This window comes from Onthophagus taurus, chromosome 11 (assembly GCF_036711975.1).
Source record: "Onthophagus taurus isolate NC chromosome 11, IU_Otau_3.0, whole genome shotgun sequence".
In the NCBI taxonomy this organism is placed as follows: domain Eukaryota; kingdom Metazoa; phylum Arthropoda; class Insecta; order Coleoptera; family Scarabaeidae; genus Onthophagus; species Onthophagus taurus.
In genome coordinates, this window is record NC_091976.1 from 19,834,086 (window position 1) to 19,850,716 (window position 16,631).

Below are 16,631 nucleotides of genomic sequence, written 5' to 3' on the forward strand. Positions count from 1 at the left end.
ACATTATGAGGTGTACTATGATGTATGAGAATGAGATGAAGTTCTGCCGTGCAAAACATAATAGCAAACAGAACATGCAAGGCAGATTTGTAGTCACCTGAATTCGTTTTGTTTTAGTATGTTAGTGTTAAAGTGGAGGGCCATTATTTCTTCGTTGACCTTTTATAGCAAATAACGTACTTACCGTTTCTTTTTTAAATTTTACTTACCATTTAAAAACATTTAAGTTTCCAATAACACAAAAATATTGCAGTTAAGATGCAGTTTTCTTAGTTGATGATCGTTTTTAAATTCAGTCAATGTGAATTTTAAACTGATAATTTTGTAACGATACAAAACCGCATACCAAACTAAAAGCTTGATTTGGAATGCTCAGTCCGTAAAGAGTTTCATTCCAAATGATATTAGCAACAAAATTTGAACGCTTATTTAAAATTAATCACAAAACAAAGAGTAATAATAAAGAAAATTAATCTCGTATCTGAATTGGTCAGAATAATGTTTTTGATAAAAGATAGGCCCTCGTGCAAGAAAAATATATACAGCGTTTGTGTGCAAAAAAGACCAAGCAACCCCATGGTGCTATGGTACGAAGTATATTCAGGTGATCTACCTCAAGATCTTAAGACGTGAATGACAAAAAGCTGCAAAAAGCTATATCCAACCACCAGAAAAGAAGTGCAATGATCGTTAGGAACAAGATTTCCTTTAAAGTAGTAGAGATGTTTACTAAATAAGTAAAGAAAGAAAAGGTATTCTGTGTTCCTTCGATAAGTGCACGACTCAAGAGTTACTTTGATGAATACCGTTTGAAGAGTTTGATTATTATCGTCCGATCTGGTGCTATCCTGTGTTACTTGGTTACTGGTTATATCCGGTCTGGGGGTCTGGGGGTTTGCGCTTACGTCGAAACCACTTACTTGAATGATGGGTTCCTCTGGGATCAACGTTCCGTTCGGGAACTTTTGGACAACGGTATTGTTAGGGTACACGCCGACAATTATGAACGGGGTATTTTTGTTAGGGTACATACTGGGCCTTTTTCGGATTATGGTGTTATTTGGAAGAATCGCGAAGATATAATAGTCTTTATCCGGCGCAGTTGATGTTTCAATCGTATTGTTTTCAATCGGCTGCGGGTCAGAGGCCAATAATTTAGCCTCTCTATTTGTTGCATTATTATTTGTATTAGTCGAATTGGAAATGGTCATAGAAGAATTAGTATCGTTACTAATTGAGGACGTTTCGTTTGATGAAGATGTTTCATTTGTTACACTAGCCATAACATCCATGGAAGAATTATTATTAGTCGAGTTATTCACATCAGTCATTATTCGATTAGCTTTACTCGCGGCGAAAGTTCGACTCGAGATTGTGATTGTGCTGCCATCGTCAGGTTGATTAAACGTGCTGGTTACGTCATTAGCTGAGAATACCGTTACAGAACCAGGACTTACTTCGAAATTTGTATGAGTAGATAGACTCGAACCTGCCGGCTTTACAGTTGTTTTTTCCAACGTTACCGTTGAAGATATTGTATTTGGTGTTGTTCCCGCTATTTCCAACAACCTAGCTATTAATTGTAGGATAGTGGAGGAGTTTGGAACCCCATTTTGTTTAATCGCAGAAATAATCGATTCGGATTCATTAACAGGAAGAGAATTTTGAGTTTCCGTTTCACCTATCATTTCCGTAGTCATGGATTCCGTTGTTTCCATGACCTCAGTTACCGATTCAACAGCTTGAGAACTTGACTCTGCCATTTCTGAACTAACCTCAGTTGTTGCAATATTTAATTCGTTCATTATAGGAGTGGTTTCGGGATTTTCAGATGTTTGCGAGATCTCAGAATTTTTAGGAACCTCGGTGGTTTCTGCTTTATTTAATAATTCCGTAGTTTGCGAAATTTCAGATGTTTCTGATGTTTCTGGCAACTCAGAAGATTGAGGAACCTCAGAGGTTTCTATTTTATTTAAGGTTTCTGTGGTTTGTGGAATTTGAGGTTGTTCGGATGTTTCTGACAGTTGAGATGATTCTGAATTTTGAATTCTATCTGACATTTGGGGTACTAATGAAGTTTGTGGTACTTCAGAACTTGATGGTTGTGACATTTCTGTACTTTGTAATGTTTCTGAACTTGAAGGATTTTCTGAATTTTGTGACATTTCTGTACTTTGCGGGGTTTCTGAACTTGAAGGCATTTCAGAACTTTGTGTCACTTCTGTATTCTGTGGTGATTCTGAATTTAAAGGTATTTCTGAACTTTGTGACATTTCTGTACTTTGTGGCATTTCTGTACTTTGTGACATTTCTGTACTTTGTAACATTTCTGTACTTTGTGACATTTCTGTACTTAGTGACATTTGAGGCGTATCTGATTCAATTCTCTCCGAAATTTCTAATTTTTTTGCTAATTTAATACTTGAATCAGTGACGCTTTGAACATTATCATTTTTAATTTCTTCAGTAATGCTTTGAACGGATGATGATTCAGATGAACTTTGAATTTGTTCGGTAGATCCGATCTGTTCACTTGAAATAACTGAAGAAATTTGTTCCGTTACTGATTCAAGTATTTTCAAGCTAGAGCTTGATTCAATAACTTGCGTAGTGAAATCAACTTTGATCTCTTCAGCAACTGAAGTGTTTGGAATTTCAGAATTTTCGGTGCTAATACTTAGCATTTCTAATTTAGCCACTTCAGTTGGTGAAGAGTCTGATGAAGTATCACTTACACTTTCGGTGGTTTGGCCGATCAAGTTCTCAACTGTTTGAACTGGGGTTGTGTTTTCAATGTTTAATTCATTATTTGGTGGATTTGTTTGTTTTGAATTGGCTAAGTTAGGAACTTTAGTAATACCGTCAGTAAAATTTGGTGGTGTCGTAGGCGAAATAGCGTTTAAATAATTTAACGTGGCCAAAAAATCGGAGAGAGATATGGTTTCAGTGAAACCCGTTTTTGATCTTACAGTAGAAGAATCGAGAGTATTTGAAAAACTTGACGTGGTACTCGTTTCTGTGGAACTTTCAGAAGAGACTTCAAACGATGATTCAGTACTTGAAGATGTGGATGATTCAAAGTTCTCGGATTCAATTGAATTTCCATTTAAGTTTATGATCTCAGCATCTGGATTAATCGAAGAGGTAACGGAACTAGTTGAAGAAGAAGTAGTGGTTTGCGTACTAGTAGAAGTTGGAGCAGAAGTTGTTGAAATAATAGTTGTTGTAGTAGAAGTTGTTGAAGCAGAAGTTGTTGAAATAGAATTTATTGAATCTGAAGTTGTTGGAGTAGAAGAAGTGGAAGAAAAAGTAGTTTTTGGCGTGACTACAACTAAATCGGTACTGGGCGTAGGAGAGATCGATTTCAAGATAGCTAATAGTTGGGAAATAGTGCGTTGTTGGTCAGTTTGTTCGTTTGAGAGTTCCTCGATCACCCCTAAGGTGTTGGTGATGGTGGAAGATGGAGTGCGAGCAGTAGAAGAAACGGTTGAGATACCTACTGTTGGCGAAGACGTCGACTGTATGGCGTTTATAGAACTCAAAATTCTCTCGATAATTGTGGTTGGCTTTTCGGTGGTTGCAGTTAAATTTTCGTTCGTTTTGTCTGTGGTCTGTTTCGTTTGGTCTTTTTTACTTGGAATTTTGAATATTGCAGTTTCTTTAGTCGGTCCGTCGTCAGTTTTGTCTGCAGTCTGGTTTGGAGCAACCGTAGAGGAAATAGCGGTGATTGAGTAAATGATTCTCTCTATTATCGACACTGGTTGCTTCTCAGATGGTTGTGCAGGTGGTGCCCCAGTTGTTACCTTTAGAAATTTTAAGAATCATTTACAGAAATGGTTTAAGTTTTTCGATATGTTACCAATGAGGCAGGGAGCAATTTTTCAGGTAAATTGGAAGGGGTAAGCAATTCTCCATTTATCAAATTATCCGAGGGGATGGTATTTACAGGTTCATCTATAGATATTATTTCCATTCCGTCTTCAATCCGTTGCTTCACCTGCAACACCATTCCAATGATTTCCGGTTGTATATTCATTTTTTATTTAATGCTGCGAATTGTACTGTTTTTTTTTAGTTAATTGAGTGTTAATCGCTTGCAGCTGGTGTATTTACAATCACCAAGATAATTTTCGGGGATAAAAAATAAAAATAAATAAAAAGTAAATCAGGGGATTTTGCAATTTATTTGTGCAAGATTAAAGAAAATAAAATAGTACACCTCGATACATCGTAACCTAGAACTTATTTAATATTAATATGGTGCATCTTTGTTATTATTTTTTTATATTTATACTATATTTTTACTGGCTATTGAAAATCTCTTTAAATAATAATTAAAAATGATTTCTTTTAAATTATTTCGCTTAATGAAGGAATTATGGCAAATTTCTACGTTAATTGTAAAACGATATAAAGTATAATCTGATATGTATTAAAAAAATATCATCTGCTCATTTTAATTTTATCAGCTGGTTGATAATCGATTAAAATTTAGAATCAACCCGCTTTTATTTTGAGGATTAAAACGAACAGAATACACCCATAAATTATCACATTATTTTTTTCAGTCTTTTACTAATAATTCTGTTAAGCAAAATTAATCATCTAAAAAAATACTGTTATTAATGCCTAGATTTTTTATTAAAATGTTATATATCATAAAAAACATTTAAAACCCAATAAATATCGTACATAACATGACATTTCGGAGCAACATATTATAAATAATTTTTTTTTGTCATTGTCAAGGTCAACAACTGCGACACTAAAAGCAACACTAAATAAAGAAGCACATTCAATAAAAAAATAAATAATTCAAAAATTATAATCTACTGCTCCTAAATACCATGTATGTTAAAATTCTAAAAGCACATCGATTCGAAAGCAAAATAGGAATTTTCAAGTAAGTTTTCTCATTCCTATTTTGACATAAAGCGTTTTCGCCCTTAAAAAAGTCTACCTGCTATAAAGTTACCATATACACAAATTAAAAAGGGGATGCCATAATTCCAGGGGGAAGCACCGAGGAGATTCTAAACACAGGGAGCGAAAAAACAGCGAAAGCCAGTGTGTTTTAGTATAAATACGTTTTCTTTTTAACTTATCATTACAAACATGTGCCTTATAAACTAATTGTAAGTTTAAAAAAAAAAGTAATAAACGAGATCCGACACCACTTTTCCGCGTGATAAGAGTAAACGTGTTAAGCTTTCCGCCAAACAAAAAAATAAAAAGGAAGCGCTATACAGAGGTAGAAGCGTAACATTTTGTAGAAGAGCAGCGGTTGTCCTTTCAGTTTAACCGATTGAAAGTCCAGTGTTGTGCCTCTGACCAATCAAATTCCTTCGAGAAGAAGACATTTATTATTAAATTTTATGCTATATTAAGTAAATTACAAAATCGGTCACTGTAAAATGTCTAAGTCCTCGTAAGTAAGTAATAAAAAGTCTTAAGTCAGATCAGTCGGTGTACTATTTTATTTCATGGGAAAAATTAATTTCTTTTTTATCTTTAACTTTGTGTTGCAGTCAAAGAAAGAAATAGTTCTTTTTACTTACATAACTCGGTGTTACTGTTGGTACCGTTGGGATATAAACGGGTGCGTTTGTTGGTCTCGTTGATGCTGGTCGATTGATAATGTCATTTCGAAATCTTGCACTGTAACGATTCTTTTTCTTTCCGATAGCTGCTAATTGCTAATTATAGAGAAAAATAAATCAAATTAAATTAATTAATTATTAAATACGAGTAGATAAACGATGTTTTTGAGGTAATTTTAATTGATGATTACGAATTTTCAGTCCGATTATCGTTATTAACCCAATTTTTTTAAACAAATGTTTTTCCATAAAATGTAGATAAAAATAAATCATAATTGAACAAGCAGCAATAAATCATCTAATTCAATGAATGATTTAGTATGCAACCTAAGTAGCATGATTTTTTGCCATTAATTTGTAATATTTCAAACCTGACATACAGTGCGTAAATTGTCTTCATATCGAGCCTTGGGTGTCTCGACTACAATAACTGGATACTAAATACTACAAAATGTTTGGAATTAGTATAGAATTGTAAGACTTTATAGCAATAAAAATGTTTGGACTTACTCTAGTCACAACCCAATCTTCAAGAAAATGTTGACCGCATTTCATATTACAAAAAAGTTCAAGTCAGAATATTTCTTGTAGTCTAAAAATACTGGCAGAATTCTAGAGTACAAGAAGAAGTCAGAAAACGCAAGACACAAGACATTATGAAAAATTCTTGAATGACACTGGTACGATTCCAGACTTTAAGAGTCTGGAAACTTTAGGAATTACGCTGATCGTAATCTAAATAGAAAGAAAATGTCTGGAATTACAATGACCAAATTCCAGGCTGTAAGAAGAAGTCTGCAATTATACCGGTCGATTCTAGACATTAAGAAACAGTCTGGAATGACGTTTGGAAAGATTTCGGATTTTAACAGTATATTTGGAATTAATCAAACATCATATAACAAAAGAAGTTGTTTGGAATTATTCTAACCAGTCTTGAAACTCGAAGAAAATATTAGGAATTACAGTGGCCGAGTTTAAAACTGCAAGAAAATGCCTGGAATAATAATGAAAATATTGCGAACTGCAAGAAAAAAATTGTTTACGCCTAAATTATTATGAAAATATCGGAAAGTGCACTGATTGAAATCAAAATTGGAATAAATGCTTTAAAATTACCCACGTTAATCCCCAGAATTAAAAAAAAGGTCTTGGATTAACATGATCATACAATACTAAGATAAAAAAAATTTAGGAATTACGCAGATCGTGATCCAAATAGGAAGAAAATGTCTGCAATTATAATTACCCAATTCCGAACTGTAAGAAGAAGTCTGTAATGATACCGGTCGATTCCAGACTTTAAGAAACAGCCTGGAATGACGTTTGGAAAGATTTCGGGTTCTAACAGAATATTTGGACTTAACCAAACACCATATAGCAAAAAAATTAGGTAGGAATTATTCTAACCAGTCTTGAAACTTCAAGAAAATATTACGGGTTGCATGGCCAAGAATCATACTGTAAGAAAATGTCTGGAATTATAATGAAGATATTGCGAACTGCAAGAAAAAAGTTGTATACGCCTAAATTATTATGAAAATATCGGAAAGTGCAATGATTGAAATCCAAATTGGAAGAAAGCTTTAGCGCCCACGTTAATTGCCAAAATTAAAAAAAAAGTCTTGGAAAAACATGATCAGACAGTACAAAGATAGAAACATTGTAGGAATTACGCTGATCGTGATCTAAATAGCAAGAAAATGTCTGGAACTACAATTACCAAATTCCAGACTGTTTGAAGAAGTCTGCAACTACATCGTTTAAGTTCAGACTTTAATCTTAAAACCTAAATTGGAAGAAGAAGTTTCATCAATGGCGTTGATAAGCCATCAAGTTCCTAAACTCTAAAGACAAGTATGGGTTAACATGACCAATAAGTCACTTTAGATATTATGGAAGTAATGTTTGCTACTACACTCGTTTGGAAAGATTAGACACTCAGGTTCGAATCAATCAGAGGCATTAGATATATAATTTATTGCTACGCTCTCCAATAATGATATTTACCATAGAGTTTTTTTTAAATAGGATCTTATGAAATCAAGTTTTTAGTCTGAAAAAATTTTTTGAATGAGAGAGTTTTCATTAGCAGTCTACACATCTTGCACTTTTGTCTATAAAATGTTTCTTATTATCTTTCCTCTTATTACATTTGAACATCAATACTGCAAATTTAGTTGATATGTGGTACACGACTGTATTTCAAAAAATTTCAGTAAAGATGTAATTAATGCAACAAACTAGCCTAACCCATCAAAACCTTCCACATACGCATTATTAGTTGTTTAATTTGTATTGGGTTGTCTAAGACTCTTCTACTTTGGTGTTTTTAACTTTTATTAATCGCTACAGATTTTGTTGAATTCAATATGTATTTAGTCCTCCTAGAAATTTTTTCAAAGAAATGCAAAATACTAAAACTAGAACAGTAGCACTGTCACTACTGTCACTGCTGTCACAATACTAATACTGTGATATTGGTTGCATACTTGCAATGATGACGTCGAGTACGATAATTAATTAACACACTGTGTTTGCTTCACAGAATCGTTATTAATTATATATGCAACACATATTCCGTCGCGTATTCCATATTGCATATTCTGAGGAGGTTTTAACTCGAGCGAAATTTCACTGTTAATTCGAAAGTTAATATTTTGTTATACATGAAGATATTAAAAATAATTGACGGACTAAAAATTAGTGATCACATCAAATAAAACACTCTTTCTTCATATTGAAGCATAAACCGATAATTTTAATCCTGTATAATAGAAAGTGATTAATTTTTATAAACAATCCAATCAACATTTTTTAATAATTACCTGTTGATTACTACCGTCTCCTTTTTTCTCTTTTCTCTTTCCATTTTCCTTTCTACTGCTATATAATCCTCTGGAACTTTTCGGTTTAATTCTGCTTGTCGTTGACGAAATTTCATCCAACACCAAATTAGCAGCTCCATCAGTTGTACTAGAAGCCACAAATCTTGCATGATATCTCGGTTGTTGAGTTTGAACCGATTGTGAAACTTCAGTTACGACAGAAACTTGAGAAGGAGCTACGGTTGATCGAATAATTTTTAATTTTCTTCCATTCGAATTTGGTCGTTTAGTCGATTTCGCAGGTTGATTGTCTTCATATCCGGGTGGTTTTGTAGCCAAAGAAAATTTTCTTCTTGTACCTCGTGTTGTTGAAGCAGTCGTTGAAGGAACGATATTATTGTCGTCTTCGTTTCCCTGAATGAAAAGAGAAATTCAAATAAATAAACTTTGTAATACTTAATTTGAAGTGATTGTTTACATACTTTAGGTGTAGACTTAACAGTCTGTAATGGTGTTTTCGTTGTAGAGGTGGAAGAACTTGAAGAGCTTGTACCTGTTGCGAATCTCTGTGCAGTCACGACTTTCTCGATGTTAGCCTTCTTCGTGTTTACCGCTTCAGAAGATCTCGTCCTTGAACTCTGTGGATAGGTCATTGTTAATGTCGAGTATTGTTACTCCTTTGAGACATCTTACCTCTTTCGATTTAGCGTGTAACAACGCCTTGAAAGCAGCTGGGTAGTTGTCACTGTCATCGATATCATCAGCATTCAAGTTCTTTTCCAATTCAACCTTTTTATCACCTCTCGAAATTTTCTTTGACTCATTATTTATTTTACCATCTTTACTTTTCTTTCTTTTTCTCAAGATGGGTCGAACCACCCTTCGAGTTGAGACCACTTCAGATATTTTCGTTTCAACGGTTTCTTTTACGAGTGGTTTTGAAGTGACAATTTCAATTTTTTCTTTTATTTGGGGCTTTACCGCCGCAATTATTTCGTTACTACTTTTTGATTTTATTTCGATCGGTCGTTTTTTAATGATGGGCTCAACAGTTTTTGCTTCACTTTCGAATAACGGGAGAACTTCCAGTTTTTGTTCGTCGATAATTGGTGGAATAAATCTTGATCTTTGCCTTGATAGTGGTTTTCTTTCAGTAGGTACAACTTTCTTTTCAACATCATTTAGATTTATTTTTTGAGAATTTCTTCCTCTAAAGTTTCTTGAGGGGGAAGGAATTGGTGTTGATGTTGATTCTGATCGTGAAGGTAATCGTTGGTTAGTATTTCTTCTTAAATTTCTTTCACTCGATGTGCTGCTTGTTTGAGTTGTTGTTGTAGTTGTGGTACTTGCAGTACTTGTAGTTGTTGGAGGTGTTGAAGATGACAGTTCAGTTTTTTTCGATATTGATGGGATTGGTTCAATTCTTCTTCTAGATGGGTTCCTACGTGAATTAGTTTTCGGGGGAGCTTCGGTTATTTCAATACTTTTCTGTTGACCTCTCGATCTCCCACGGGAGGTGACTTTAGGAATTTCTTCTGATTTGGCGGAATTTTGTGGTCTTCTAGGTTTTATAGTAAAAATTGTGTCTTCACTTTGACCGGGAACGTTATCTGTTATTGGATAATTAACTTTCCTTCCTGTTCTTGTTCTTGGCGGCGATTCTCTTTCTTGGCTGGTTTCAGAAAAGGCAGATCCTCTACCTCTTGGGCTTGAAGTTTCTTCGCTGCTTTCTATCTTTCTTCTGGTTGTCCTGAAACGACTTGCTCTTGATGGTGCTTCATTTTCAGCGCTTGTTTTTCCCCGGGATGGAATTTCAGAAGATTCACTGCTCGTAGAAGCTCCTCTGCCTCTTGGTCTACTTCTTTGGAAGTTATTTTCTTGCGTTGATTGGGGAGCTTGAGTTGGCGCAGCTGGTCGCGATCTCCCTCTGCCTCTAACTTTACTTGTAGTTTCGTCAACTGAAGGAGTTTGAGATGTTTGCACTCTAGTTCTTGAGGTTCGTAATTTTTTAGTATCATTATCAAGGCTTGCGGTGGTTTGTTTAACTTCATTTTCAGTAGAAGAAATTTCGGAAGATGTTGTACTTTCTGGAATTTTCGAAGAAGAAACGTTAAAATCCTCTTCGATTTCTTTACTTAATGTTATGGTTTCTTCATTTAAAGTTGTTTTTTCTTCATTAACAGTTTCTTCTTTAAGATTGTTTTTAGATTTTTTAACTTCTTTTTGCTCAATCGATTCTTCTATTAATTCCTTTTTCTTCTCCACGATTTTTTCGGTGGTTGATTTAGTGATTTCCGGTGAAAATTTAGCATAGATATCATCGGTTGTAAATTCATCTGCGGGTCGAGGAAATGGTTCGAAAAATGGCTTCTTAGGGGCATTAGCTGCTTCAAATCTCGTTTCGGTTATAACTCGGGATTTGTGCACTTTCCTAAGATTTTTATCTGGAATATCATCTACAACTTCTTCTACTTCATAAAGAGAAGTCCTTGGGGTGGTAATTTTTGTTTTTCGGACAATTGCGGCTGGTCTAGATTCAATTCTGGTAGATTCAACATTAGGTTCTGATCGTGAATGTATTCGCGGTTCAAATCTTGATTCAGGTCTAATTGCTTTTGATGGTATATCGGCTAATTCCGCATCAACATCTATTGGCAGAGAAAAACGTACTCTTCCCCTCACTTTTCTCGGTTGAGTAGGAGCCTCGGATTCCGCAATCTGTAACATAATGAAGAAAATGACATTCTTAAGGAGTAACGTGAGGTCATCGTTAAGTTATTCTTGGATTCTTTTTAAGGCAACTTGTTTTTTCTTTATTTTGCTGGTTGTAATTGTTGAAAGAGGTTGTTTTAACGCCTCTCAGCGCTAGTTTTGTTCACGGCATAGTTTATTTTATCATTTACTTAAGTATCTAATCGAGGTATTATTATATAAATTCTATCATGCGAGAATGGCCTTGCGGAAAGAACGAACCGGTAACAGTTTGAGGCCAGCCTATTTCTTCACGAATCGAAATGAAGTGAAGGGAATATCAATATCGACCGCTAAGATTTGTAGCGTTAACGCGAATTGTAGGCATAAATTACGCGAAAAACGAGACTTAACGCATTTATTGTCCCTGTTCAAGAACGTCCTATAGAAGTCATTTCCTTACGCAATCACTTTCTATTGCATAAACTTGGTCTCTGTGAGACCAATTTTCAACGAGCACCTTCAAAAAATTCGCTCTCCGATTCGAGATTGCTTTCTCTTATCTCCGAGTAACTGGTTACACCCATATTATGTCGTTCGCCATTCATGCCTTTTCGCATTTTCTATTGTATCGGAGAATGTATTAGTCACGAACATAGAAATTTCATCATTTAAAGTGATTCCTATCTAATTTTAATCAGTATATATATTAATTTTATTAATTGACCTTCAATTAAATTAATAAAAAATTCAAGAAACGAAATATTCGTTTTTGGAGCGAAAGGTTTTTATTAGGTACGATATGGTTATTATAATAATTTCAGTGGAAATATGTAAAATCTTGAAAAACAACGGTCGTAGTGTTGAACTGCTTAAAATCATACCTTTCACTAATAAATTAAGCAGTATGGAATACTTTGGACTTACTTAACATCAAGTAACGCAGCGTAGTAAATTCTTGGACTTAAAAACTAGTCTAAAGTCTTACATCACAACAGTAACTAAACAAACTAAAACTATTTCTTTTTTTATCATAAAATCATTAAAGTTGTCATAACAATCTAATAGTTTAAAAAAAGTAAATATATTTATATATTTAAAAAGATGGTGAGGTGAGTTCGTTAAACTTGACACTGAGAATAAATTTGCATAAGAAATTAAAGAGATGATTTGGACATTTAATGGCAGAATAGAAAATATTATTATATCATTTAGAATGTTATTTAATTCAAGACAGTAAATGTCATTAACCAATGAAACTCATAACTGCCAAAGATCCAATTCCAAGATCTGAATATCATAGTGACTATTACAGAAAATTTTAAGACTACCACTACTACACTATACTACTAGTGTCAATGGCTGGAAATTAGTGAATATCTAATAGAGGATGGAAAAAGGTGAAGGTGAATGGGCGTATAGAGGATTCAGATGATCAGGTGGTGGTGATAATAGAGGTGAGAGGAGTTAAAAGGGATAATGAGATCTATGGAGACATACTTTGAGGGGAAGGATTTGGAGGTGAATGTTGAAAAAAAAGAAAATTATAAAATTCTGTAAGGAGATATCAGAGTTTTACCTTTCGAGCAGATACTGAGGTTGAGACTCATAGGTATTAGGCAAAGAGTTAGAAAGACAAGTAGATTATTCTGACAGATATAGAGCTGGGGGAACGAATATTTTGGAAAAGATTTGTACAGACGGAAAATAATGTTTGATAGATTAGGGAAGAATTGGATACTGTTGAGTAGGGAGAATCCGGGATATACATATTGAGAGAGGAGTTGAAGCTGGCAGAAGAGCGATTTTAAGATTTTGGGACAGTGTTGAAAGAAGGTTGGGAATTATATCAGAATAGGGTACTCAACAAAGAAAATACAAAAACGGGGGAGAAAAAGGTTCACACTGTGATGTGGAGATGTGGAAAAACAAGAATGTCGCGCTCAAGTGAAAGAAATTCCATGGTATTTTATGGCAGAGGGTAGAGAGAGGAGTTATGAGAGGAGAAAGAGATATTACTTATTATTACAGATACTAAACTTAAGGACAGACAGGCGACAAGCAAAGAATAAATGATACCTTAACTAATTATGAAAAATGTGTGATCAGATGAAAGATCTTTCCAAAATAAAATTCAACAGCTAGCAATAACACTTCACAATTTTTATATAAAAATAACTAATCTTTAAAGCTTTAACATTTATTTATTTACACACACGGGGGTAGCAACCGGACACAGTCCCACACAAAAGCTACTCCACTATAATACATTTTATATACAATAAATGTATGAACACAAAATTGAAAATCGATCAATTAATGGCCTTAAGCGTATGATCAATCCATTTCAAGGCAGAACTCAAACCGCTGCAACGAGATAATGTACTCAAAATCACACAACTGGTAGGGCGAGCACGGCATTACGAATAATTTGTTTGAAGTAGTGCGAATATGTCCAACCCAAGGCGGTCCACTGTCTGATAAAACAGAAAGTCATAGCGCAGCCGACGAGGGGGAACATGCAGATCAATGCGTGAAAGAAGATAGGAAGAATCACAGTAGCCTCTGACTAACCTGAACAGAAAGCAGGCATCACTGCATGTTCTGCGCTGCTGCAGTGTGGGCATATGATACATTTGACAGGCAGATTGGTAATCTGTATAAGGATGCCAGAATTTATACGAGAGATACTTCAGAAACCTTATCTGAATCCACTCTATTCTGTTAATGTATGCATCATACTGAGGGTTCCAAATCTGCCGAACGATAAAATACTATTAGCGAAAGCATTGTATAAAGAAATAATAGGTCTAGGGCTGCAAAACGATTCAGAAGAGCGCATTACAAATCCCAGCTTCCTATCAGCTCTGGCCACCACTGCATCAACGTGTTGATCAAACAGTAGCTTGCTATCTAAAGTAATGCCCAGGTCTTTACTGTTCTGCATCGGTAATCAAATTTAATGAACTGCTTTTTTCTCGTAAAAGTAACAGTCCGACACTTCGATATGTTAAGTGACAAATTATTAATCTCACAAAAATCATAAAATCTGTTCAGGTCATTCTGAAAGTTAAAGCAGTCTGAAACAGCAGCAACAGGAGAAAATATTTTAATGTCGTCAGCATACATAAGACATCTTGAGGTATATATACACCGTAAACAAGAGAAGAACTCCGGAAGACATGATAACAGGACCGGACAAATATTCACCAACCCCAACCACCTGCGTGCGATCGGAGAGGTACGAAGCAAACCAGCTCAAAAGGACACCTGTGACACCAACGCGCTCCAACTTCAACAGTAATAAACAATGATCCACTTTGTCAAAAGCTTTGCTAAAGTCAGTGTATATCGCATCTACTTGGATGTTTTTATTAATAGTCGAAAAAAGAAAGTCGGTTTATTCTAACAAGTTAGTATCCACAGATCGCCCCGAATAAAAACCGTGTTGCTCCGCACCCACTCACATATCTGAAAAAATAGCCTGCTGTAAACCAATCTTTCAAAGATGTTTCCCTTTATTGGTAAAATAGATATAGGACGGTACTTAGTTACAACACTACGATCTTCTGACTTAAAAATAGGGTAATTTTCGCCAGTTTCCACACAGATGGAAAAACACCGCAACGTAGCGACATATTAAAAATTAAACATAGAGGTCTAGCAAGAGATTTAGAGCATCTCTTAATAAAAATGGAAGGTATATCATCTGAGCCCGGATCCTTGGAAACAGCCACACCAAAAAGAGTCTCTTCAACCTCGGATAAATCGAAACCGTCAACCGAGATCGCATTAATGTAAGTAACTAAAGAGTAATAAAAGTAATTAAGTAGTCGGAAAAGAGTTCACAAACTTCCTCCCCATTCACCGAGAAGACACCGTTATTTAAGAAAATAAAACATTATATGGAAATTAAAAATTTAAAAAACCAAGTATTTCTTCCAAAAAGTTTTCTTTTCTGTTGCAATGGGATTCGTCGCTTCTGCATACTTATTTCGAAAATCTTCAACATTTTCTGACATATTTAGCTCAATGTCATGATCTGTACTGGATCATTTTTGTTGCTGTTTTAAACATGTCGGGGTAGTTTTGCAATGTATGTTGTTATGTATGCCTAAAATGTCGTGTGTGCTATACCACATTTCTCTTGCTGAATACGATTTGATAGCAGATGTCCAAACAGACTTTGTTTTTTATCAAAATGATGAAATTATTCAATTTAAAAGTTTTTAAGGTTTTATAATATCGTGGGTATCGACTTGTATAGTTAAAATGTTTCTGTCCACAATTTCTTTGCTAGGCCTAATACTTCTAAGGGGTCTTAAGCCAATGTTTCTTCCGCTGTCTTCTCCATCTCACTATGTCTGGAACGTTGTATTGATCATCTCGGCCACCTTTAAGCACCCTGATACCGCGGATGCTTTGTTAATTTGGTTTTTCAAGTCTACCACTGGATCATAAGCGCTAGATATGTAAATAGCTAAATTGCATGACTTGCTCAATTGAGTTATCATCGATTTCGAGTTTACATCTGACCAAACTTTTTGCTACTGCAAATGAACTTGGTCTTATCAACGGAAATAGCCATGTTGAATCTGCGACTTACTTGAAGGAAGTGATGTAGTTGCAGTTGACACACCATGCTAACTCTATTGGTGCCTCTTGAGCCTCTACATCTTAAGTACATTTTGTAGCCTCTCTATTCAGTCCTTTAGAAGTAGTTTGTCCATGGTCATATACATAAGTACATAGGTTTAACTTCCTCTATAATTATGAGGCAATTAACATGGAGTTTTTTTGTAGTTTCATGTACTTTCTTGTTTTCAAATATTAAAGATACTTAAAATTTCTTCATGAGATTTTTTTTCAGATTATACTAAATGATTTTACTAATTTTAATGATGTGACCCTGACGTCTAAATAGAAATGTTATATTCTTTAAAAAAGATCCAAATCCAATTAGGTATTTAAAAAATCTATTACGACGTCGTTAAATTAAACTTTAATGAGTCTATTTAGAAGTGATAGATCGCACAAAAGAGTTGTAATCGGTTAACGCAACAGATTCGATTAGGAGTGGTAAATACCTTGTAATATTTTTTTTGTGTATGAATCCTATAGTTGCGGACAATGAAAGGAAATCGTCCTTGCAAGAAGATTTTAGCATCAAGATTCGACGCCGACATACAAATCGCGTTTAATGATGTAATAACAAAGATCAACCTTTTTCTAGGTTAAAAACGAACGTCTTCGTTAAAATATATTTTTTAAAAAGAATATTAATTCGTGAACGTATTACGAGTTGAAATTTAAATGTCAAAAGGTCCAGTTTCGTCGAAAACTAGGTTGCAATTGACCTTATTTATGATTGCAAGATGTCGAGTAACATTTTTGTGTTAATGAACAAACGAATATTTATAAAATAAGAGAAATTTCTCCGAAGCGACGGGAAGTATTCAGATCAAGAGCTCAACTCGATTATTATACAATCATGAATTAGCATATTGAGAGT

The 16,631-nt window shown here is 34.6% G+C and overlaps 1 protein-coding gene across 6 annotated transcripts in view; it reads right to left on the bottom strand.

Moving 5' to 3' along the window:
* LOC111424198 (mucin-2-like) overlaps positions 1-16,631 on the bottom strand; it is a 32,059-nt gene that overhangs the window by 5,008 nt on the left and 10,420 nt on the right. For 4 of the 6 annotated variants that reach the window (XM_023057649.2, XM_023057644.2, XM_023057645.2 and 1 more), the window contains exons 3-8: positions 9,122-11,146; positions 8,911-9,066; positions 8,429-8,842; positions 5,559-5,696; positions 3,860-3,997; positions 807-3,803 (exon numbers count right to left, since the gene is read on the bottom strand). In XM_023057649.2, coding sequence (XP_022913417.2) covers positions 807-3,803; positions 3,860-3,997; positions 5,559-5,696; positions 8,429-8,842; positions 8,911-9,066; positions 9,122-11,146 — 5,868 coding nt within the window. The remainder of the gene's footprint in view (positions 1-806; positions 3,804-3,859; positions 3,998-5,558; positions 5,697-8,428; positions 8,843-8,910; positions 9,067-9,121; positions 11,147-16,631) is intronic. The other 2 variants (XM_023057650.2, XM_023057648.2) reach the window with 2 other exon arrangements.